This window comes from Berghia stephanieae, chromosome 4, assembly GCF_034508935.2.
Source record: "Berghia stephanieae isolate SIO BIC M18660-M18661 chromosome 4, UCSD_Bste_1.3, whole genome shotgun sequence".
NCBI lineage: Eukaryota > Metazoa > Mollusca > Gastropoda > Nudibranchia > Aeolidiidae > Berghia > Berghia stephanieae.
Genome location: NC_088363.1, coordinates 81411717 through 81436643, shown reverse-complemented (window position 1 = coordinate 81436643; position 24927 = coordinate 81411717). Strand labels below are relative to the sequence as shown.

At 36.6% G+C, this 24927-nt stretch overlaps 1 protein-coding gene and 1 long non-coding RNA gene across 7 annotated transcripts in view; one reads left to right on the top strand and one right to left on the bottom strand.

Moving 5' to 3' along the window:
- LOC144971364 (monocarboxylate transporter 14-like) overlaps nucleotides 1-24927 on the bottom strand; it is a 51006-nt gene that overhangs the window by 7884 nt on the left and 18195 nt on the right. For all 6 annotated transcript variants that reach the window (XM_078912154.1, XM_078912159.1, XM_078912158.1 and 3 more), the window contains exons 2-3: nucleotides 17938-18160; nucleotides 315-458 (exon numbers count right to left, since the gene is read on the bottom strand). In XM_078912154.1, the coding sequence (XP_078768280.1) occupies nucleotides 315-458; nucleotides 17938-18142 (349 nt within the window). In that variant the 5' untranslated portion in view covers nucleotides 18143-18160. The remainder of the gene's footprint in view (nucleotides 1-314; nucleotides 459-17937; nucleotides 18161-24927) is intronic.
- LOC144971366 (uncharacterized) lies at nucleotides 1520-7136 on the top strand. Its single transcript, XR_013645123.1, has 3 exons — nucleotides 1520-1793; nucleotides 2672-2776; nucleotides 5586-7136. It is a non-coding gene; the product is annotated as an uncharacterized LOC144971366 (long non-coding RNA).

Sequence of the window (24927 nt, the reverse complement as noted above, 5' to 3'; positions counted from 1 at the left end):
TGTCCCTAATGTCAACACCCCCCTATGGTACAGTTACACACCACCTATTAAAGAGTGTCAACTTCTTGAAAACCTCAGATGCAAATTCCTCCCACCGAATTCAAGTATCAGTAACACACTGTTGAGTTCGGATGAGTCTGTAAATGCCTTAACACATGTCACCCAACTTATCTCTACGACAATCTGAAGTTCTATACACCAACCCAATCTTTTCGCTCGTCTTTCTATTGAAAATTGCTGGCTACTCAAGGAAAAAGCACTTACGTGTACGCTCTTTTTATACTAACTTACCAACCCCCTGGAACATAATTCACCTGCAATAAGTCCGATACTGACCACCAGGTAAGCAATGGATGTGGCGAAGTAGCTTAGAATGTAACCAGCACTGATTAGCAATCCACCGACAACAGCAACAGTTTGGAACCCATACACGTTGGCAAGAGCTGCTGGTAGGGGACCTAAAGAAAGATGAATGAGACACGTCATTTCATTCCCTAGATTTTTTATCCTTTAAAAGCGACTTAGTTCCTTCTTTAACATTGCATCTAATCTTGTCAAAATCTCTTAAACCTGAGATTTTATTGAAGAGTAAATTGAAATCCCAGGTTTGGAGATTTTCCCAAGATGAGGATAATTTTAATCGATTAATATTTAAAGGATGAGTTTTCTGGCCAAATTTTTAAAAGCATGTTTTTCCATAGTGCGGCAGTAACTGATTAATGGGGGAAAATGTAAGCACCAGTTAATAGTCCTTCAGAGCCATTTGGCCCATACAGCCAGAGTTTATCCCGGTTTCTGTATCCTGAAACGGACAATAGCATCTGCTTACTACCCTTTGGAGAGGGCGCTAGTCTATCCCAAAGAACGTTCCGCCGGAATAACAGACCCAGCTAAAGGCAAAAGAGAGATATGCGTTGTTATTGTTAGCAAAAATTAGATAAAAATAAATAAACAAAATGCTGCGAGGGTGTGATGAAAGTATGAACTTCATGGTCGATCAACTTGGTCATCAATCCATTCAACTATCAATCTATTATACTTCTTTTATACTACGCTACTGCTACTTCTTCTTCTTCTCTTCTACTACTACTACTACTACTACTACTACTACTACTACTACTACTACTACTACTACTACTATACTACTACTACTACTACTACTACTACTATTACTACTACTACTACTACTACTACTACTACTACTACTACTACTACTACTACTACTAATACTACTACTACTACTATTACTACAACTTATACTATCACTACTTCTATTACTACCTTTACTATGAGGACGACTACAACGGTGAGAGAGAGAGAGAGAGAGAGAGAGAGAGAGAGAGAGAGAGAGAGAGAGAGAGAGAGAGAGAGAGAGAGAGAGAGAGAGAGAGAGAGAGAGAGGACTGATCAGAGAGAGAGAGAGAGGGGGGGGGGGGGGGGGGGGGGGGGGGGGGGGGGGGGGGGGAGGGTGTTCTTCTCTTGCACTATAGATAGTATGCGGTTAAACAGCTGATCGGAGTGGAAGTTTACTTCCGGCTGGCAGAAAGCAATGGAAGACAATGGCGTAGAATAGTAAAATATTAGTTTCTGTCGATAATCTTCCGTATTTTTCTGGTTCTAGACATAAATAGATTTTTTTTTAAAATTCCCGTTAATGATGTCGACCCCTATGCCATTTGTGAACACGACTGGTGCCATAATCTTTAGGAACTACAGCCAGTCTCATCGTTTGATGTAGCGAACTACCTCGTCACGACCACAAGTTTCTGTCTACACGGTCTACACATTTCACGGTAAGTCTGTATTATTTAATCGTTTCCCTATGCTATAACTATACTATGTTACACCATTCACGGCTAATTGTAAGATTTATTCTCAAAAAATCACAGAAGACAGATATGTCGAACCTGACACGGGAATATTAATATGATATGACCTGCTTCACGAGTCGTGATCATCTTAGTCTTAGTCTTAGTAAGTTTAGTCTAAGTTAAGTCAGTCTAAGTAGTGGATCAATGAGTCTTTGTGGTTACATTCAAATTTCAACTATTTTGCCTTTAAGGTGATGAATTCCTCCGAATTCACCAAAGATTATAAATAATAATTTAAATTAAAAACACCAGGGCAGGCAATGACTATAAAATCAATGTGGTCCCGAGTCCAAATCAAACTGATTAATACAGTAACAAAACATCATACCCATAAGACTGTTTTAAAAGCCCCACCCCATTCCAAGGGACTGAGCTTGATCCCGAGTGAATATTTTTTTTCTAATCCCACTCCCCTTGTCAATCCAGCAGTGATTGGGTAGCTGAGTCTGTTAGATCTAGCGGAAAGTACTTTGACATAGACTAGAGTCCTATCTAAAGGGTAGCAATTGCTATGGTCCGTTTCGCGCTTTTCAAACCAGGTTAAACTTCGGCTCCATTGAATGACTACTTTTTTATTCGATATTTTACTCAATCCCCCAACTATATAATTTTTAGCCCCACGGCTGATGTTGAGTTATGGAATTGTGTCTCTCTGAATAATTCTAATAACCTTTCAGATGAGTACTCCACATTTCACAGCAAATTTAATTCACTGTTGTTAACTAAGTGTGATAACAACAGTTTTTATCCTCTAGTTTCAATTAATAATATTACCACCATTGCCACAATTTTTTTTTCAGGCTTACAGGGGACTGACAACTTATAATCAGGCCTACAATGGATGGGTGACGGATGTAAAATGGTTTAAGCCTCCAAGCTGTGGGAAAGTGGTACTAGCTGCTAAGGTAACCCCCCCCCCCCCCCCCCGCCCCGTTTTCATCTCACTTCTATGATTATTATTACTGTTATTACATATTATTATTTTGATTTCTACATTTATTTATATTACTCCATTCAGGATTGATAATACGATATAGAGGTTTTTAACACATGGCTATATTCATTACAATGAATTTTCTTGAACTAGAATATGAATAACTTAAAAAAAAAAAAGAAATAAGAAACTTCTTTAATAGGTTCAAGTTCTACTATGGGAGACTCAGTCGAGTCCTTGGAAAAGCCTCTTTACTCACATTTGCTCAGTCAGTGTGTTCGGACATAAACGTTTAATGGTTTTGCGACTCATGGCAGTCCCGTTAATCAGTTGGTAGAGCACCCATTTCACAATCAAAGAGACCGAGATATATCCTAGATGAAGTTAAGACCCCACCCCTCCCCTTTCTTTTATTTTTTGTACACCCAGCAGTAACTTGGCAATAGAAAAGCGCCCTATTCGAAGGGTAACAAGTTATTATTTTCACACTATAGAAACTGTGATGAAATCTGGCTCTATAGACCTAATGGTTCTGATGGACTACTTTTGGTGCTTGCGACACTATTAGGTCATTTTCAGCACAATTAAAAGCTGTTGCGAAATACGTAGTAAGAAAAATGGGCTTGGATCAAATACAGAGCAGAAGTAGATCAAAGTTATTAATGTGCTTAGTTTTGAGATCGCCTAACAGTTCCATCCAGAGACGGAATACACTCAAATGTTTATGTTTGATTTAAGGGTTTTACTGCACTTGCGACACATTTCAGCACCAGTAAAAAGGAATAAAATGGGATTGTAAAAATTTCCAGATTTACAATTAAAAGCACACAAGAAAAGTAAGACAAAGAGGAACGAATGTAGATTCCAAGAGAATGCTATCAGTGTACTAAGTCTGATAACACCCAAAAGTCTCATCCTGACACAAGCACAGGTCCCCCCTAAGAGGAATACACTCAACGTCACGTATTATTTTTTTATTATATTATATTAAGTTACGTTATGCCTTTTGCGCAGCGATATCATAAGATATCGTCGCCTAGGCATTCCACGAAGAAATATAGATAACTCATCAAACAAGATGTCTGATGTCAACAGGAATCACCCATGTTGTCCAAGTGAGCAATTGGGGGTTAATAATCTTGCTCAAGGAAAAAAAAAACGAAAGTGCCTGAAGCGGGGCTCGAACCTGGGTCATCCGGATCACAGTGCACTGCCTTAACCACTCGGCCACTTCGCCCCCCATATTATATATACACACATATATATAATATAATAAAAAAAATTTACGCGAACTGATTTACAAGACAAAAAAAAATTTTTTTCCCAAAACCAACAATATTCATTTGACTGTTTCTCTCTCAGCCAATGACTCCGGCAAGGGAAAGGACAAAACCAAGTAATCTCATTCCAAGACAAGGACATAAAGAAACTTGGAAAACAATATAAGGGATAGAGGACACAGCATGACCTCTTGCCACCATGGGAAGTCAAAGACCCCACCCAGTCTATTGTTTATAAAATGTTGATTATAAATTTACAAAATAAATTTACATCCATTTGTCACTCTCTCATCTAAGGACAGGGAAAAAAAGCATGTAATCTTATTCCAAAACAAAGATAGAAAGCTACCTGAAAAAGGAATACAGACATAGGGGGGTGAAGAAAGCAATAATGACCTTGCCCACAATGGAAGGTCAATGACCCCACACCCAGGGTAGAAAAATGAGAACTCAGTCAAGCATTCACCATCAAATTACAAAAGCAACGGATAAAACAAATTTTTAAAAAAGTCATTACAGTACTTTATTTTCTTTATTGTGCTCCAACTTCATGTTTAAATATACAATGGATTTCTATTTATTTGCCAATTCAAAAATATTATTAGGTTTTGAATATTATTGCAGAACATATAATATATCAATGACTATCCCGCACAAATCTTTGGGCCTCTTTTTCGCTCACAAAGTGCCCGAATTCGCGTCAAAATATGGGACGAAGCCGTTTCGTATATGCTATTTTAAAAAAATTAATTACGACGCTGTTTATCTATGAATATGACTGAAAGTTGGCACACTGTTAGAAAAAAGGTCATTTTAGATTATGTCAAGCGACAAAACTCGTGCGATTACCAGAAGACCATTAAAAATAGATTTTTACTCTTTGGAGTAAAATATTTCTAAAACTACCGGGCATGGAGGTTTTGTCGCTGACAAGGTAATACATGAACATTTCTTCTTTTTGGTTGTAAAATTTCATATGAATATGACGAGTACTTTGCCCATATTTTACAAAACACCATCCTAATTTGCTCTTCAAGTTTCAATCTTGTAATCCACTTATTACGCAAGATACAACCAAAGGTCGAAAAAAAAAAAATGCCGAAAAAGCGTCCCATATTTTCGCGTTTTTTTCCTCTTTGCGGGTCATCCAAATAAAACTGTATAACTTGTTTATTTATGAATGGATTTTCAAAATTCAAAAACATTTTTACTCAGTGGAGATGGGGCTTGGATTTTAGACAAAAATTTTCTTCAAAAAGAGAAAAAAACATTTTTCATAGTCATTGCTATATAATAATGGTAACAGAAGTAATACTACTACTACTAGTAGTAATACTACAACTAGTACAATTTTTTCACAAACATTTCGGGCAAAAGTAAAAATGTTTAACACATGTATTAGTCTAATGAAAAGAATGAAAAGGATTACAAAGGTATATAAAATCAAGCATTATTGGAAAAGAATGAATAAAAAGTCTGACTGCTTTCTTTTCGTTTCAGGTTCGCCATTCCCAAAAATTGGGTTATAGTGGACTCCGTGTGTCGACAAGTGCCTTCTGCTCAGCATCAAGATGGGAACCTGAAATGTCTGTCTTCACAATCCTGTAAAAGAAATACCAAGATTAAGTTAATACATAGAGCAAATAGTACATTATTGACCTACCACCTCTGGCGTCTATCGTGTCACTGGGAATTTTAATTTTAATATTTTAATATGTTTGAAAACAAAGAAAACTTAAGCCCCATTTTCTCAAATACGCAAGTCATTCATTTTACAGGTCAAAATAATTTTTTTTAAAAGTTTTTCTTTGACTTCAACTTCAAATGCCAATAGTGCCTGAACCTTATGATGAATTCCAAAATGGTTTGGCATATTTATGTGGAAATCTATTCTTTAAAAAAAATAGAGTTGTGGATCACCATTGCTCCGTACAGCAAATGTTAAATATTTATCATCGAGCACAAAATTACTGGCAAACCTAAAAATTCTAAAACTATTTATTTACAAACTCTACAAGTAACACGCAAATATTTTAAAAATTAAATGTAATTCTATCACCTGTGGAATCAAACTATGTATGCTCAGAAAATCTGCTGTACTGTAATGTTCGGGCAATTATTGGCCTTCGCCAAAAAAAAGAAAAAAAATAAGAACTGTATTTCCTACACCAGTATACAAAAAACACACATATATGTTTTCTCTACACGGGAAATTCCATTGAGTGTTACAAGCGCTGCACCTAACCATCAACTTCTTGTAGATACCGCTAGCTATAACCAATAAAAATGGACAAACTTAGCCCATAATATTTTACATTTCTGGGAATGTTTGTTTTTTCTTTTATGCCATATAATTTATTAATTTTTTTATTTAATTTGTTGCCAGCGTGTGTATTTTGTACATACATAGGGAATAGGTACATGCTTCTGTAAAAAAACGTTTGATTGGTCATTCTGCTGATTTGTGCAGATTGCCTTTTACACAATGAAATGACAATTGGCTTGTAAAAATAACATGTAGACTATAATATTAATATATTCATTTAGCTTAAACGGCATAATTTAAGGTTAATAAAACATTTCCTCCCAGATCTTAATAATTGAGGAATAAATCAATATGGGTGAACTCATTTAATTCTATCTATCTCATCATAAGAACACTTTGTCACTACGTTGTGTGGCCTTGAGCAAGTCACCTCAGCCCTAGCTCAGTTTGTGGCGCTGTGTTGCGGCAATGGCTGGGTTATTTCAGTCTCCCTTTAGAATAGACTCCAAAGACAAATTTTCCCTAGAGGTGAATAAAGAGAATCTATATTTTTAAAATTTGTTACGCTATAGTCAAAGACAAAAACCTTCAGGATTTTCTAATTTTGTATGAACTATCCTAAAAGGCAACCTATCCATAGCATAGAAGGACATGCTCACAATAGTATTCATTTCATTGCCCTCAAATTTAATGGATCTTCCTCTTTTATTAATTGTCATTGCCCATTCATTCAATAAAACAAAATTAATCAACATAATAAAGACAAAGCTTTTGATTCAAATGAAGTGATGGTTTTTGTTCAGTTATTTATTATCTCTGAAGTTAAAAGTCTTAAAACTCAACCATGTAAGCTTTTGTACAGTCTGGTTATTTGAAAAAAAACTTCTCTTGATGTCAGTTCTTGCACCAACAATTTGGACAAACTTTTGACTTCATTACTGGCTCACCAGACAGGCATTCCTTACATACCTTATGAGCAAATGAAGTCACTTGATATGTGCTCTATTCCCCTTTGTCTTATTACATTCCTCATAGTCATAGATTTGTGTCTTAGCTTTGCAATATGAAATATGATTTTGTGCCCTTTGTCTATTGTTATGTGCATAGATCTACAATCTTTTCACTCTCTATTCAAGTTCCTTTCAACTGGCAATGCAATGACCTTAAAGTGTAATGAACGGCACAAACGTTGCTAATCTCACTTTTTACCCCCCAAAAATTGCTTGATTTGGACCTATTAAATTTCCTGAGAGTGAGATCTGCTTTTATTTTTATATAGCGCATGCAATATCCACCCAAAGCACTCTACAAGATGTCCCAAGCCAACAGAAACATTAACATGTAGGAAGAGATATCATGCATACATAAATATTGTTTTAAACAGATACAATCAATACACTTACATTTACATGGTCAATGATTGAGCTAGTTTCTCCAATTGTTGATTGTTCAACTAGAGCCGTTGCTGCCTGCAGTCATTGCGTTTGTTCCTATCTTTAAGACATGAGTAATGGTCTGTTTTTTTCTCTGCCCCATGTCCAAGCTTTAACGTTGGAACCCAATCAGGATCAGTTTCATCAAGCAGTGAAGCTGGCCTTCCTGTAAAGGCAAAAAAATTGATTGTTGAAATATATTTTTTCATTTCTTGCCTATTACAAACTGGTCCTGGTCCTTGTGTGGCTATGTGGTCTAGTGGTATGACACTCGATTTTGGATCGGAAGGTCATGGGTTCGAGCCTTGCGCTCGACGCATAGTTGAGTCCTTGGAAAAGGCTCTTTATTCACATTCTCTAACCGTACTCAGGTGTAAAATGAATACCTGGCCGTTTACAGCGTTTTCTTTGTCCGAAAAATTGTAGTGTCGCCTAAAAGGCGTCATGTCCCGTTCTACATGTTAAATGTTGCTGTTGACCAGGGACCCCTTGTAAAGCGCTTTGAGCACATTTAGTGGATATTGCGCTATAATATAAAGCTCAATTTTTAAATTATTTTTTTTTTACAATCCTTAAGCTTTCCGTTAAATTTATATCAAGCTTTGTCAAATTAGAACAAGGGTAGAACAATTATATAGTGCAATTTCCATGAAATGAAAATTTGTTCAAAGCGCTTTGCAAAGGGTTTATAGCCAACACTTCTTCACTAGAGGAATTCAAGCGTCGATTGATTACATTCTTATTCCGACAGGCTTTCTTTTGATTATGTGTATAATTAGCGTTGTTCGTGTACTGTGTTAGGGCTTCATGATTAAGTTAATCTATGTTTTGCGCCCAGAGCCCTCCTGATGAAGGGATGTTTGGCGCACTATAAATCTATACCATTATTATTATTATCAACAGCAAGACTTTACATGCAGGTCGAGACATGACGCTTGTTAGGCAATATTACATTTTTTCCAGAAAGAGACAATGCTGTTTAACAGGTCTGCATCTGCCCCCTGAAAAACTTGCCTGAAAATCCTCGAGCTGAAGCTTTTTCAATAACATGAGCAAAAATCCCCATTTCCCAGAATATTTTCTTAGAATTTTACCAATTCAATAGGCTGTTAAACAAAATGAAAAAGTATTTCAATTAATTTTTTGTTCCGGCTGAGAGAAATTGCCAGAAATGCCGGCAAATTTACAGGCCTATGTTAAAAGCCAGTTACCCAATTTATGCCTGAGTATGGTGAGAGAATGTGAATAAAGATCCTTTCCCAATGACTCAACTGCTCAGAACGGGTCTTTAACCCTAATCCTTCCAAAATGACGGTGATAACTATACCACATAGCTGCAATTAAAGTATCGGGATCCCAAAGGACAATTTTTTTTAATTGAAATTTTATTATTATTATTATTGTCATATTTGGGAAAAATTCCATATGAAGGCCCTAATTCAATGACTATACGAAACATTATAACTAATCCTCACCTTGAGTTAAAATTAGTTTTTAACTATGAAAATTATGAAAAGTCATTTTAGTGGATTGATAGAGGTCGATTGTTTCTTTCTTTGGATTAAAATTTAAAATAATAATAATTATAATATTAATTTTGTCATTAAAAAAATAACCATTACTATCATTATAAACTGACACTGGCAATCACTAAGCAGCGTGTTAAACTTCTGTCAAAAACTAGCATTTACATGTCCAACAGCGGTGTAGAAAAGCAGTTTGTTCGTGTTACTTTACAATACACCACCAACGGAGGAACGGAAAAAAAAAAACTTAAGAAAAACGCAACCTTACTTTTAATATTTTTTCAAATGGAGAACATGTTTTTAAAATGCACAATAAAATAATCTTGACAAAGCATAAGTTATAAACTGGAACATTATAATTCTAAAATGAATGACCAGAACAACAGTGAAAGACTTCCTAATCACATAAAAGCCAAAGCTTGAAAACGACAGGGCTGGGCGGGTACCCGCGAGTACCCGCGGGTAATAAAGTTAAACCGGGTACTCGGGTAAAAGGGGCGGGTAACGGGTACCCGCTTCAACAAATGGAAACCGAACTGAGAGTGATCATTTTTGGCGGTTTTAATATTTTTGAACAAAAATTGGAAATAATACAATTTTATTTACATATTTACATGACATTTTTTCAAAAGATTTTCCTACTTTATTTTTCAATTACAATGATTTTTTTGTTTTATTTGTTAACACACATTTGATTCAATTTTGGAATCAATAGGTTAAGACTATATTATATTAGTTCTCATCTTTTAAAGGAATCTCAGGTACTTTTATTTTATTTATTATTTATTATTTTTTCATTGTAGTTAATTATCTTTGTTTCTTACTTCAGTTTCGCTTCATTTGTTGTAATAAATAATAAATTAATAAAAAAATTTAAAAAAAAATAAAAAAGCCCCCCCCCCCCCCCCCCCCCCCCCCCCCCCCCCCCCCCCCCCCCCCACAAAAAAATTTTGGGGACCAAAGTCACTCCTGCCACGGGTACCCGCGGGTACCCGGGTAGTCAGACCACTACCCGGGTATTACCCGGGTAATGATTTGGGCGGGTAATCCCAGCACTAGAAAATGTGCTGGGTCGAGTTTGAAACGATCAAATCGAGCGGGTTTTCGATCGAGTCCTCTAAAATCGAGTCGGTTTCGAGTCAGTGACGTCATCGAGCAGTGATTCGTTTGAAAAAAAAAAAACACGAGCAACTCGTTTGCCACAGGAAACTTCACATACCCCTCCCTCTCTTATGTCTGTGGCTGGCTTGACTGCAGCTGGTTATGATGGGGGCTGCCAGATGGCCAAGTTCAAAATTGGTTACTAAGAAACGCTTTTCTATTATTATTCATTTTAAAAAAAAAATCTTTTATTTAAAAAAAAATGAAAAGATAAGTTTATCCAACTGTAGTCGATTGTTTTGTTAATCAAAACAAATGAGTTTTTCAAGGGAGTCAGAATGCTTGTGGTGTTGGGCTATTTGGGGTCTATTTGACCACTTGGGCAAGAAGAAATCTGGCTGTCTGGCAGCCTTGATTATGATCGTTCGTCGCATCACACACACATACACACACACACACACACACACACACACGCCATCAAACAGTTGTTGATGGTGAAGGGTTGAGACCCCCCCCCCCCCTCCCACCACCATCATCCCGCTGTCACCTTAACATTTCATATTTATGTCGCGCCAAAAGTTGTCGGCCGCCCCCACCTCCCATAATTTGTCACTGGTCGTCATCGCCTCTTGTGTGTGCGGGAAAGGTCGTGCCTTTCATTTCATTATTTGAAAAATAAATGAACAAGAATGGTGTGTTTTTATTAGGTAGGTAGATAATAATAATATTTAGCAGGTTCCACACCCAGACACACACGGATTGCCCGGACACGATGATAACGATGCCGACGACAATGGATGACGATGATGATGATGATGATGATTATCGTGTTTCTGTTTAAAAAATGAAATACTTTAGCAGGTTCCACCCCACCCCCCACACGGATAGACCGGACCCGAAGATGATGATTGTGGTTTTGCTGGCTGTTACGGCTGTGATGAGGATGATGATAATGATGATGATGATGATGATGATGACGATGGCGCAGATGGTGATTATTTGTTCGGTCGCTCAGTGGTACGGTGTCTCTTGTCACAAAATCAAGCCTTGTCAATGGCCGGATGAGTGACAGTGATTGTTGAAAATTGTGATCCAGACGTTAAGTCCGTGTGTCAGGCACTTGACTCAGGTGTGAATGTATTCTTATCTTATAAGCAATGACGGGTATTGTAAAGAGCTTTAATACAAAAAGACTCCAAACAGCGATCGGTACCTACTGTACGAAATGGATGTATGGTCGATATGGCGTGCCGGAGGAATAAATTAAATAAAATATTGTGAAGTTCATTGAGCATGGTAAATCCTTGGAAATGCGCTTTGAACTAATACACCTGCTAGACAACTCCGATTCCAATATAAACGATGATTAATATTCCCATATATAAACTATAGTTAGCTGAAAATCTTTCTTTGTCGGGACTCCAAAAGTATGGAACGAATTAGACAAAGAAATCAAAGGGTCTTTTAGGAGCACTGATTGATTTTAGATTGATTATTACATTGAAATGTGTTGATATTTATTTTATCCATTATTATTAGGGTGGTGGTGGTGGTGGTGATGATGATGATCCCGCTGATATGATGGTGATGATAAATAAATTAAACATAATTCCCTTTATTCATCCCATAGGGGAGATTCGTCTTTCGGGTCTATTCTAAGGGAAGACTGGAATAACCCAAGCGATAGCCGCAGTGCAGCGCCGCAAATTTAGTTAGGGCAAGGTGACTTGCTCAAGACCACTCAGCGGCGGGTGATCGAACTCGGTACCTTTCGGGTGCCAACCAAAGACCGTACCGCTGCCCCTGATGATGATGATGATGATGATGATGATGATGATGATGATGATGATGATGATGATGATGATGATGGGAACTAACAAAGAATACACAGGCATCTAAAATTGAAACATTCCATATTCAAAGCTAATGTTTTACTTTAAAAAATTGAGCTTTACAATATCCACTAAATGTGATCAAAGCGCTTTGTAAAGGGGTCCCCGGTCAACAGCAACATTTAATATGTAGGACGGGACATGCCGCCTGTTAGGCGATATTACAATTTTTCAGACAAAGACAACGCTGTTAACGGCCAGGTACTCATTTTACACCTGAGTACGGTGAGAGAATGTGAGTAAAGAGCCTTGTCCAAAGACTCAACTATGCACCGAGCGCGAGGCTCGAACCCAGGACTTTCCGATCCCAAAGCGGGTGTCATACCACTAGACCATTATAATGCACGAGAGCCATGGTCGACTAGAGTACTACCTATAGTTACGTCATGACTAGACCACATAGCCGCACTACTGTAGGAGTGTTCATTGATAGAGGGATGCGTGTGTGTCATAGAAATAGCCTTAGTGTGTGTGTGTGTGTGTATGTGTGTGTGTGTGTGTGTGTGATAGTCAAACTTTAGTAGGTTTAATGAAGTCTTGTCACACACGCGTGATACACCTATACGAATTTCCCTGCCACTGCCACCCAGACACACTAACATCTGACAAGGAGTGAGGGCTGTGGAAGAACCACAGACTACCGTGTGCAAACATTGGCGATTGGTATCGGATGGCAAACTGTGATCGTTTGAATTTGAAATGATTCGAAACACTCGTTACCCCTCCGCTCGCTCGAATCCTGATCGTCTCAAGCTCGTCTCACGTGTCAAGATCGTCTCAAGCTCACAACCCGCTTGATCGTTTTACGATCGAGTGATCGTTTTACTAACTCGCTCTTCCGGCATTGAGATCGAGCACTGACTCGTGGCTTGGCGCTCGGTCGTCGATCGAGTAAAAGCGATCAAATAACCCAACACTACTAGAAAACGAAAGTAGCCCTATCACTATCGGTAATGAGGCATTTGGTTTTGATTTAGAGTATGTTGCACGAGAAATGCATGAAATATTCATGGTCCTATCTGATAACTAAACACAACAAATAAAAGATCATCCATCCGGACCGTGTATGGACCATAAAATTAAAATGATTCCTTCTAGACCGCCTACAGACTAGACAGATTACATCTGAGTCTGAGATGAGTCAGATGATTTCTCCAACTTCGGAGTTTCGCATAGAAAAGTCACATCGGTGAAAAATCCCTCCGTAGATTTTGTTAGACCACCGAGTTTGAAATTTTTGATTTGATTTCTCTTCCATGAAAAAGAATAAAACACATATTTACAAAATCATAAACTTGCAACGTCAGAAATTAAGGCAAGGACCTTGGTCGGTTGCCGCCAACTCCGTGACATGCTATGGCCCACAATGGCTACATGATGATGTTGGAGCGAAGTAAACTTGCTTTGTTCACAATAATTAAAATTAATTCATATCGTATATATAATATTTAAGATTTTAATTTATCCATCAATTCTTACCTTTAACAAAATGATCATTGCAAACTCGGTGGCTGCAAGTTAGATTTGAGCCATCGCCAAATCCCTTTCTTCTGATCGCTGCAACTGTCTCCGCTGGGTTAAATTTATTATTATTTTTGGGTCCTTCGTCTTCCTAATGGATGGTAACCTGAACATTTTGACTCCATCTCGACCCTGTCTTCTAGTGCATCCGATGATTATGCAGTTATTTGGCACGTTTCACATTTTAAAAATTGGACAAGAGCTTGTTTCACATCAATGTTCACAGGCCAGCCAAGTTCTTTTGCCATCCGGAACTAAAGTAGGTCATTGCGTGACGTCATCAGCATTCTATCTATACATGACATAGACGTGTGTACGTTGTTAGGATCAAAGGGACGGATGCCGCAATTTCGCATGTTCTTCACATTTCACACCTAGGATCTACTAATACTAGGTATTTGTCATCATCAGTTAGAGAGACTGATCAGAGACAGAGAGAGAGAGAGAGAGAGAGAGAGAGAGAGAGAGAGAGAGAGAGAGAGAGAGAGAGAGAGAGAGAGAGAGAGAGAGAGAGGGGTGGGTGGGTGTTCTTCTCTTGCACCATACATGACACAGACTTGTCTACGTTGTTAGATCAAAGGGACGGATGCCGCAATTTCGCATGTCCTTCACATTTCACACCTAGTATCTACTGTTGTTTCAGTCAATGACAAACTCAACATTTTTTGGTTTAATTTGTGACATGGCGATTATATGTAACGCTAAGACCCTGGTGACCATAATTATGTCAATATTTTATCAAAAGCGACAATCCAGTATTATCCGGTATCGTATCGTGATAAATCTAACTACTACTACTACATTACTGCTACACTACTACTACTACTACTACTACTACTACTACTACTACTACTACTACTACTACTACTACTACGACTATACTACGACTACTACTACTACTACTACTACTACTAACTACTACTACTACTACTACTACTACTACTACTTCTATTATTATTATTATTATTATTATTATTACAACTATTGCTGTTGTGCGCCTATGTGGTCTTGTGGTATGACCGGGAGCTCCAGGGTTCGAGTCTCAATCTGAGCAGCGCATAGTTGAGTGCTTGGAAAAGGCTCTCTTTATTCACAGTCTCTCACAATTCTCAGGCGATAAATACCTTGGTGGAAAACATGTAATAACGCCTAAAAGGCATCATGTCTCCTCCTACATGTTAAGTGTTGCTCTTGGGTATGGGCCAGTTTGTACAGCGCTTTGAGTACGTTTAGTAGATATTACACTATATAAATGTTTGAGTTTTATGTTACAGAAGTAGAAATATTGGTTGTAGAGTAATAGTAATAATGGTGCGGCTATGTGGTCTAGTGGTATGACACTCGCTTTCGGATCGGAAGGTCCTGGGTTGGAGCCTCAAGCTCGGCGCATAGTTGAGTCCTTGGAAAAGGCTCTTTACTCACATTCTCTCACCGTACTCAGGTGTAAAATGAGTACCTGGCCGTCAACAGCGGTATCTTTGTCCGAAACATTGTAATATCGCCCAACAGGCGGCATATCCCCTCCTACATGTTAAATGTTGCTGTTGACCAGGGACCCCTTGTAAAGCGCTTTGAGCACATTTAGTGGATATTGCGCTATATAAAGCTCAATTAATGCATTAGTTGTAGAAGTAGTAGTAGTAGTAGTTTTACAGTATCCATCAAAGCCTATCGCGAGTTATTTATTCACACTGACGACGGTTGGGGTTAATTTGTTCCAATGCGTTATAAAAAGACACTATCTTTGTGAGTTCCCAATCATTGTCACTCACACGGTCGTTGACGACACTTAATACTGCTCTGATTGAGAGAGAGAGAGAGAGAGAGAGAGAGAGAGAGAGAGAGAGAGAGAGAGAGAGAGAGAGAGAGAGAGAGATAACTACGTGTTAGCATGGTACTGTCATTGTTTGAAATCAACGGGTCCTAAATGTTGAAAAGAATTCCCACGTTCTTCTCACTTTTAATCCATTCCTCCTAATAACACCATTGTGTCATAAACAGGTACGTGTAAAATGAACAAGGAAGTCCGAACAGCAGGTTCAAAGAGGCGTCCTGGTCCTACTCATTGAGTCTCCTCATTAATATGCGTAGCGTCGTAAAAGAATTGTGTGAACCGCTGTCGTTCCAGGGATGGTAAATTTAATTGGGATAGTGGTTGTTTAATTGAACTGTATAGTGAAAATAAGACGGTAATTAGTTTCTCTTGTTTAAGCACGTTGTGAGTCTCTCTCTCTCTCTCTCTCTCTCTCTCTCTCTCTCTCTCTCTCTCTCTCTCTCTATCTATCTATCTCTAGTGTGGAGTGTCGTGGTTTTTACTAGATGATATAGATATATATATCATCTAGTAAAATATATGAAATATATATTGATTAAGGTCATGGGTTCTGTCCCTTGAAATTCGGCTATTAAAGGACTCGTTTTTAAAAGGGACTCTAGGTTGGTCTCACCATCAGTATTATACAGATACTCCATTGAAGTTATTTCTTGGATTAAATGGAAAGTGTTGCTTGCACATCGATGGTCCGTGGATCAAACCTCTGAAGTAGTTTTCTCGCAAATCCCCTGATCAAACCTCTGAAGAAGCCTTCTCGCAAATCCGTTGATCAAACCTCTGAAGAAGACTTCTCGCAAATCCGCTGGTCAAACCTATGAAGAAGCCTTCTCGCAAATCCGCTGGTCAAACCTCTGATGTCTACATTAAAGATAAGCGATTCCTAATGTTTGAGTTAGAAAAATAAATTTTTGTGTTGGGTGGTGTGCAGTTTTGGTGAAAATTAAAAAAAAAAACTGCTGGTAAGGAGAGAGTTAAAATTCGGTAAATGTAATAGCTATTCCTCGCCATATTGAAAAGAATGTCTTTGAGTTGAATTCTAAGGTGCACAAATGGTGAATCACCCAATCATTATAATCGTAGATATATGGTTAAGACATTGGTCATCGTTCTGTCATGGTTAAGTGATATGGCACTACTTTCTAGGCAACTCCCCTCCATTTGATCATACAACACCCAGTGCAATTTGCTTTTAGCACAAGGTGTGTGAGAAGTATGGCATAGCGGATAAATGTATCGCATTACTAGCCCAAGAAGGTTTGAACCCGACTGTCGGTATCACGTCTTTTCCTTAAATCCGAAAATGTACAAAACATGGGATAAGTTGGAATGTTATATATTCGCTACCACTTGGGCTTTGCTACTGTTGGCGTGAGACCCTGTATAATGCACTTTGAGCACATAATAGATATATTACCTGCTTTAAACGCTCACCTTAATCGGTTTACGCAAAAGCCAAACAAAGTGTTCAGTCAGTTCATTCGTTTGTCTTACGTTTGAATGCTCGTTGATTTATCTCAAAGAAGACAGTTGAATGTTTGTCTAGACTTCGGAATGTTATTGCATCGTTCGAACTAAAGAATAAAGACATTGGACATCGCAATAAAAAAAACTTGAGCTTTTATATAGGGCAATATCCATTAAACATGCTCAAAGAGCTTTACAAGAGGTCTCTAGACAACAGCACACTTAACATTTAAGATAAGACATGATGACTATTTGGAGATATAAAAAAAGACAGAGTCAACGCTGCAACAGTCAGGTACTGATTATAGACCTGAATACAGTGAAAGAATCTGAGTAAAGACCCTTTCAACCACTCATCAATGGGCCGCTCAGAGCGGGACTCGAAGTCAGGATCTTCCAATCCGGAGGCGAATGTCATACCACTAGATCGCATAGCCACAAGACATTCTGTTTCTTTGTTATATCGTTTCCTTTTTGCTGCTTTGCTTTGTTGGACAGGTGTTTGTACCAGAAACATTCACTATTCACATTGCTAAATGGCGAGACGTATCTGTCTTTATAGGGAATGAGATTAGCGTCCCTTGATTGGAAGTCACGAGCGAAAAGTTATTAGAGAGAGAAGGTCATGTTGGTTGTGCGGCATGAGACACTTGACAGGAAGATAGGACGAGAGAGACGCATGCGCAAAACCATTTTGACGTTCTCTCTGTAAGGTGACGTCCATCAAGGGACGCTACTCTTCCGCTAATCTCATTCCCTATATTAGTGTTAGTTTTATTTTATTATTTGAGCAATTTTACTTTTGAGACACGTACCTAGTCCGAACGCTATTGCAATAGCAATGGAGATGATCCAGGACGTGGCTGCTCTGTCCTCATTGAACTCTTCAATCCAGGACACGTAGAGAACTCCCATAGACAGCATCAGACCCAGACCTAAAGCATGGAGAACCAAGGAACACACGGCGATCACCCAACCCCATCCGCCATCTGGGGGAACCCATGTCACTTTGGGTGCCATATTATTATCTCATATATTCTGAAATAAATGCCAGAATAATAGTAAGAAAAAACACAAAATTGTGTTTAACGTTAAACATTGAATAAACTCGTAATGGTAGGGAAAATAATTGAAAAAATTGTTATTTTTAGGATTCTGAATCAGTACAAATCATTCTCTCAACAGGGCAGAGAAGTAGTGAAGACACACCTTGCTCTCTTCCCGTTCAAAGCTCATTGGAAGTATATAAACTTACCACAGGATCCATGTCTTTTAATGATTTATATACAGAATACTGCTTAAGAAAAATTGAAAATATTTTAGATAATCCAACACATCCTTTAAATCTTCAGATCAATAATCTCACTGACGTCTGTAATATCCAAACTATTAGAACATATAATCTGTAAGAACATGATGAACCACTTTGAGAACAATGACATCCTAACTGACCTGAACCACGGGTTTCGCAAAGGATACTCATGTGAAAGCTAACTCCTAATAACTGTAAACGACATGTTGAGACTCCAGAATGCCAACACTCAGGCAGACATCGGCATCCTCGACTTTTCCAAAGCATTTGATACTGCGCCCCACCAAAAACACCTGCAGAAAGTAGAAAATTACGGAATTCGTGGCTCTTTACACACATGGCTTTGTAATTTCCTCACAAAACGTACCATGAAAGTAGTCCTAGACGGCACGTCATCGGATGAATGTCCAGTCATATCAGGAGTACCACAGGGAACGGTGATAGGACCCATACTATTTCTTTGTTTCATCAATGACCTACCTCTACGAGTAAAATCTCAGATTAGGTTATTCGCCGATGACTGTCTAATATACCGACCAATAAAATCTGCAAATGATCAAAAATTGCTACAAGAGGACTTGAATAGTCTCGAACAGTGGGCTCATGATTGGGGAATGAAATTTAACGCAAACAAATGCTATATCCTCAGCACAGCTAAAAAGTACAATGAGACCTACAAGTTAAACAACACCGTCCTGAAACAAGTCGACGATCACCCATACCTTGGCATCACCTTCTCAAAGGACTTAAAATGGGGGAAACACATTAACAAAATAACCAAAAGGCAAGCTGCACCCTCGTTTTTCTCCGCCGAAATCTTAGCCACGCCCCAACGACATGCAAACAAAACGCCTACCTCGCACTTGTGAAATCACAATTGGAATACGGAGCAGTTGCCTGGGACCCCTACCTGAAAGAGGATATTCAAAAACTTGAGAGAGTCCAGAGACAAGGCGCCCGGTTCATAACTGGGAACTATAAGAGCAGAACCCCAGGATGCATGACAAAAATGTTAGAAGAAAGAAATCTCATCAGCCTCCAACAAAGAAGAAAAAGAAACCCGTCTGTCATTCATGTTCAAGACAATAACAGATCAAAAACCATCAATAAAGGCAGACTCCTTTTTCACGCCACGACCAAACAAAAGAAAAATCCGAGCACTCACTTTCGCCAACCACATAACCGAAAACCCCATTGACAGATACGCCACAAACAATTCAAACTGCTTCAAAATCCTACAGACAAGAACACAAAACTACAGAAATTCTTTCTTCATTAGAACTATCTCGGAATGGAATGGGCTGGTCATCATGGCACCACACCTCAACGATTTCAAGGCCCGACTGACATGGGCCCGCGCCCAATGAGGACGCCGCTGAAATACAACCAGACCATTGGTTTCTTCAGCGCCAACCATACAGATACAGAACTCGAACAGAAGTGACCGATTGTTGTCTATATGAACAAAAAGTGAAAGACACCTCCGAAAATAATTTATAAATTTTGGTCTACGTCCGTTTTAACTTTGAATCCTTTTCTTTAAAATTACTCCATTACCACACTTTTAAAACATCAATCTATAAAATCGCTTACTACAACTTCTCAATTTACCTATTTATTCTACATTATGTGCCATGTAATTTATACTATGTAATTTTCTCAGTCAATTTACATTAGTATTATACTGTATCTAATTCTTAGCTTTTTACTTATCTTTTTTCTATTATGTTGACATCAATATACCTTTTCTATATATCTATATCTTTACAATTATATAATCTGTATGTCCCTTGAAATTTATACTATGTAATTATTCTTACAGCTTACAATATTATTACAATATACCTATTACCAAATTTTACTTTACTACAATATATTTACGTATATTATGTTTATGTATGTATCATTGTCGGCATTTTATACGTCTGTACATAAATATTATTATTATTATTATTATTATTATTATTATTATTATTATTATTATTATTATTATTATTATTATTATTATTATTATTATTATTATTATTATTATCGCAATTGATGACCAGCAATTATTTAGATTAGATAATAACCAGAGGATCAGCAACACAATGTATGTGTCCAGTCCACCAGAAGATTGACATTACACATCCAATGAGATTGGAACCAGTATTTTGAGATCACGCTACTGTTCTGATTTCAATTTGGTTATCGCCCCTTCCACAGCAGCAATGCTGGTCTTATCAAAATTCACAATGATATCATAAATGATTTTTGTAAGAAAATTGATGATGCTGTTATCATATTCTAAGTGCTTATTCCTAGTAGTACTGGAATAATGATTCCACGGCGGAATCACTATTCGCAGACAGTAGTCGAAGCGCTCTCCCGTCTCTGAAAATTAGTCGCTGTCCCCTCACTGAACAAAAACACTGTATTTTCTGTTCAAAATGGCGTGTTGTCGAATGGCTTGAAGTTGTGTTAGAGAAGGAAAGAAGAGGAGGGATGATTGTAACATTTTGTTTGACTTAGAATTGAGATTTTGAAGGTTTCAACTTTTCCTTCAAGTCTGAAACTTGACAAGATCGTGTTTTGTTTTGTTTTTGTTACCCCAATCCAAACCATGAAAATTTCCACGTTCCCACCTCTCCAACTTGATAATTCGTTCACATCTTGAAATCTAGCAGCTTATGTGTCAGATTACTTTAATGAGAATAGTTGGTCCCGTTTATTGTATTATTTATAGTTAGTTTCTCTCTCTCTCTCTCTCTCTCTCTCTCTCTCTCTCTCTCTCTCTCACTCTCTCTCTCTCACACACACACTCGCAGTTGATCGATTTATCTTTTCTTTAAAAATATAGCACTGTGGAGAACATTGTGCTTAATTGAGTCAATAAATAAAATTATACGGAGCACAACTCTACTGAAAGATTTTAAAATTAGAAATGTATTTTTTACAGAAAGCTAAACAGATAACTTGATTTCCATTTATAATTTAAAGTCAGTTTGAAAGTTCGTTGAGTCACACAGATATCATAAAATACGTACCGACGACACTAACACTCTCAAAAACAACCATTTTCTTCACTGTAAAAAGTTGTCTGTTTGGCGTTTTTACGACAGGAAGAACAACCAAAAGTTGATAGATGGATTTTGACCATTGTTTTGATTTTCAGCCGCCATTTTCATTTGTGAAGTATTGAAAGGTAGTACAAAGCAGTCCGAGGGTCTTTTTTACTATTAGGGTTAGCTTGAGATCGGAGGATTTTTTTTTCTATTAGGGTTAGCCATGTCTTAGTAAAGGTGCTAGGGTGTTTGTTTTTCCATAAGTTAAGTAAAGGGGAGACATTCCGAAAGCTCCTACATCCTCAGTATTCTTTAAATTTGTATTTTCACCGTTGATCTTTTGTCAGGCGTTTATTCATTCAATTTGTCATCATTTTTTCTATTAAGGTTAGCTATAGATCGGATGATTTTTTTTTCTATTAGGGTTAGTCATAAGTCTTAGTAAAGGTGCTAGGATATTTGTTTTTCCATAAGTTAAGTAAAGGGTAGACATTCCGAAAGCTCCTACATCCCCAATATAATGTATTCACTTAATGTAAACGTTGCTGCTCGAAGCTCGAAGAAATAAATAATAATGTGAAATTGAATGTAAGCTTCAATTTAATTACAAAAACAGATCAAATGAACGTTTCGGGTTTCCCCTTTATCAACAAAACAGGATGAATGAAACACCACAGATGAATGGGATAATGTGGTAGTAACGTAGTTAAGATGAATAAATAAAACATTGGTTGGCAGGAAATAGTATGCTCCTTTGTAAGGAAGCACGAATTAAAATAGAATGCTAGATATTTCTAAAAGGTGCGCAATTAATTACGTGAAAAGAGGGGAGGCGGGGAGGAACTGTGTAATGCAGTTTAGAAAGTGAAATATAAAAACATGTAGACTGTTGTTGGAAGATAAATACAATGGAATTGAAAATCCTTTCTTAAAAAAATATAGTCTAGCCTTGTAGAGAACATTGTGCCATTTGAGTCAATAAAAAAAATTATACGGCGCACAACTCTACTGAAAGATTTGAAAATTAGAAATGTATTTTTTACAGATAGATAAACAGATAATTTGATTTCCTTTTATAATTTAAAGTCAGTTTGAATGTTCGTTGAGTCAAACAGATATCATGAAATATGTACCGACGACACTAACACTCTCAAAAACAACCAATTTCGACACTCTAAAAAGTTGTCAGTTTGGCGTTTTTACGCAAATCGTCGCATTCGAAATAATGTATTCACTTAATTACTTTAAGGATTTCAGATCTACACTAAGTTTTCAACAGTTTTCATCTATTTATGACATCAAGTATTATTATTGCCCTTTGATGCTTTCAATGTGATGGTTTCGGGTGGATAATACCCAGGTTTAAATTCTTTGGTAATAAATTAAAAAATAATAATAATAATCTAAAAAATCGAAATTTAAAACAAGAAAATAGAAGTTGCATTGAAGGTAAAATAAGGTTTTAGAAAGACCTTATTAAATGTTATGAATAGTCAGGTGGCTCCGTAGCGCAGTGGGTAAGCTGCCAGACCTTGAAAGTACTGGGTTCAATCCCATTGTGGACATTTAAAAAAAAGTTTACTTTATTGAGAAAGACATCATTTTCGTTGTTATAGTTACTGGACATATATTTAAAACCTTAAATTAATCTATTATTATTATTATTATATATATTATTATTATTATTATTATTATTATTATTATTATTATTATTATTATTATTTATTATTATTATTTATTATTATTATTTTTATTATTATTATTATTATTATATATATTTATTATATTATTATATTATTATTATTATTATTATTATTCATTATTATATTAAAAAAAACCAACATCGGTACCATTCAATGTGTTATCGACGTGCATTTATATATAAACGTCGATTGTTATCATTTTAAAATATTTTATCATCATCATCAGTGAGTATTCATTTACCGCGTCTTTGTCTTTTTATTGGGGGTTTTTTCTCCTTTTTTTTTTTTTCTTGTTCTTTTTTTTTTTGGTTTGTTGTTGTTTTTCAAAAACTTCCCGTCCCATCATTGTTTATGTTTATTTATCTTATCTACGCCACTCACACTACACATCTCTCATTCGTCTTAGTGTCTTATTCGTCGTGTTTTGTTGATAAATGGGAAATCAGGAACGTCCACAGTATGTCTTCGTCTATTAAATTGAGGCTTACAATTCAACACTTATCGTTATTTTTTCCTTCGAGCTTCAAGCAGCAACATTTTCATTAATCAACCAGCGGGGCCAACGGAGGTGCATATAAATGGTTCGTTTCTGTACAACTCCAGTGGAGGTGCATAAAAACGGTGCCAAACGCCACCAAACATGATCACCAGAGTCCTGTACTGTAAGGTAAGTTCTCGATCCCAGGATCGTCTTTCAACTCTGCTCACGTCTGCTACTTCAGGTTTATTTTCGCATTTAATTTTCTTACCACAACATATTTTCACAAACGGACAACTATATGTTGCTGTGTCACGGGTCAGAGGTTATAGCGGCTTACACTTCTTGTTGGGCCACACAGAAAAATCAACAGAGGATGTACCAAGTTACACAGACAACGTTGTTTACCAATCTGCCCTCATTAAATGATGGTGGGTATAATACCGAATGAAAATAGTTCCTTCCCCGCGAAATTGCGGGCTTTTTACTAGTATATATATATATATATATATATATATATATATATATATATATATATATATATATATTTATAATTTGCGCCTAACCCTTTATACAATAAAGCTCTAGGCTCTACTGCAGATAACTGAAATGAATAATATCTACTAGTTACAGTACAACTGCAAATAACGAATACGACGCTATCTACTATTCGCAGTACCACTGCGAATAACGAAAACGACCGCTCTCTACTATTCACATAATAGTAATAATAATAATAACAATAATAATAATAATAATAATAATAATAATAATAATAATAATAATAATAATAATAATAATAATAACAATAATAGTAATAATAATAATAATTATCATCATTATTATCTTCATCGTCATCATCATCATCATCATCATCATCATCATCATCATCATCATCAGTATCATAATAATAATAAATAATAATAATAATAATAATAATAATAATAATAATAATAATAATAATAATAATAATAATAATATAATACTAATACTACTACTACTACTACTATACTAATAATAATAATAATAATAATAATAATAATAATAATAATAATAATAATAATAATAATAATAATAATAATATAACAATAATAACAACAACAACAACAAAATATAATAATAATAATAAATAATAATAATAATAATAATAATAATAATAATATAATAATAATAATAGCAAATCACTATTCAGTATCTGATACTGAATAGTCACTTCGTTCAAGTAAAACGAGGTGCTATAAAAATGTGACACCGTGTTGTAGAGTTCA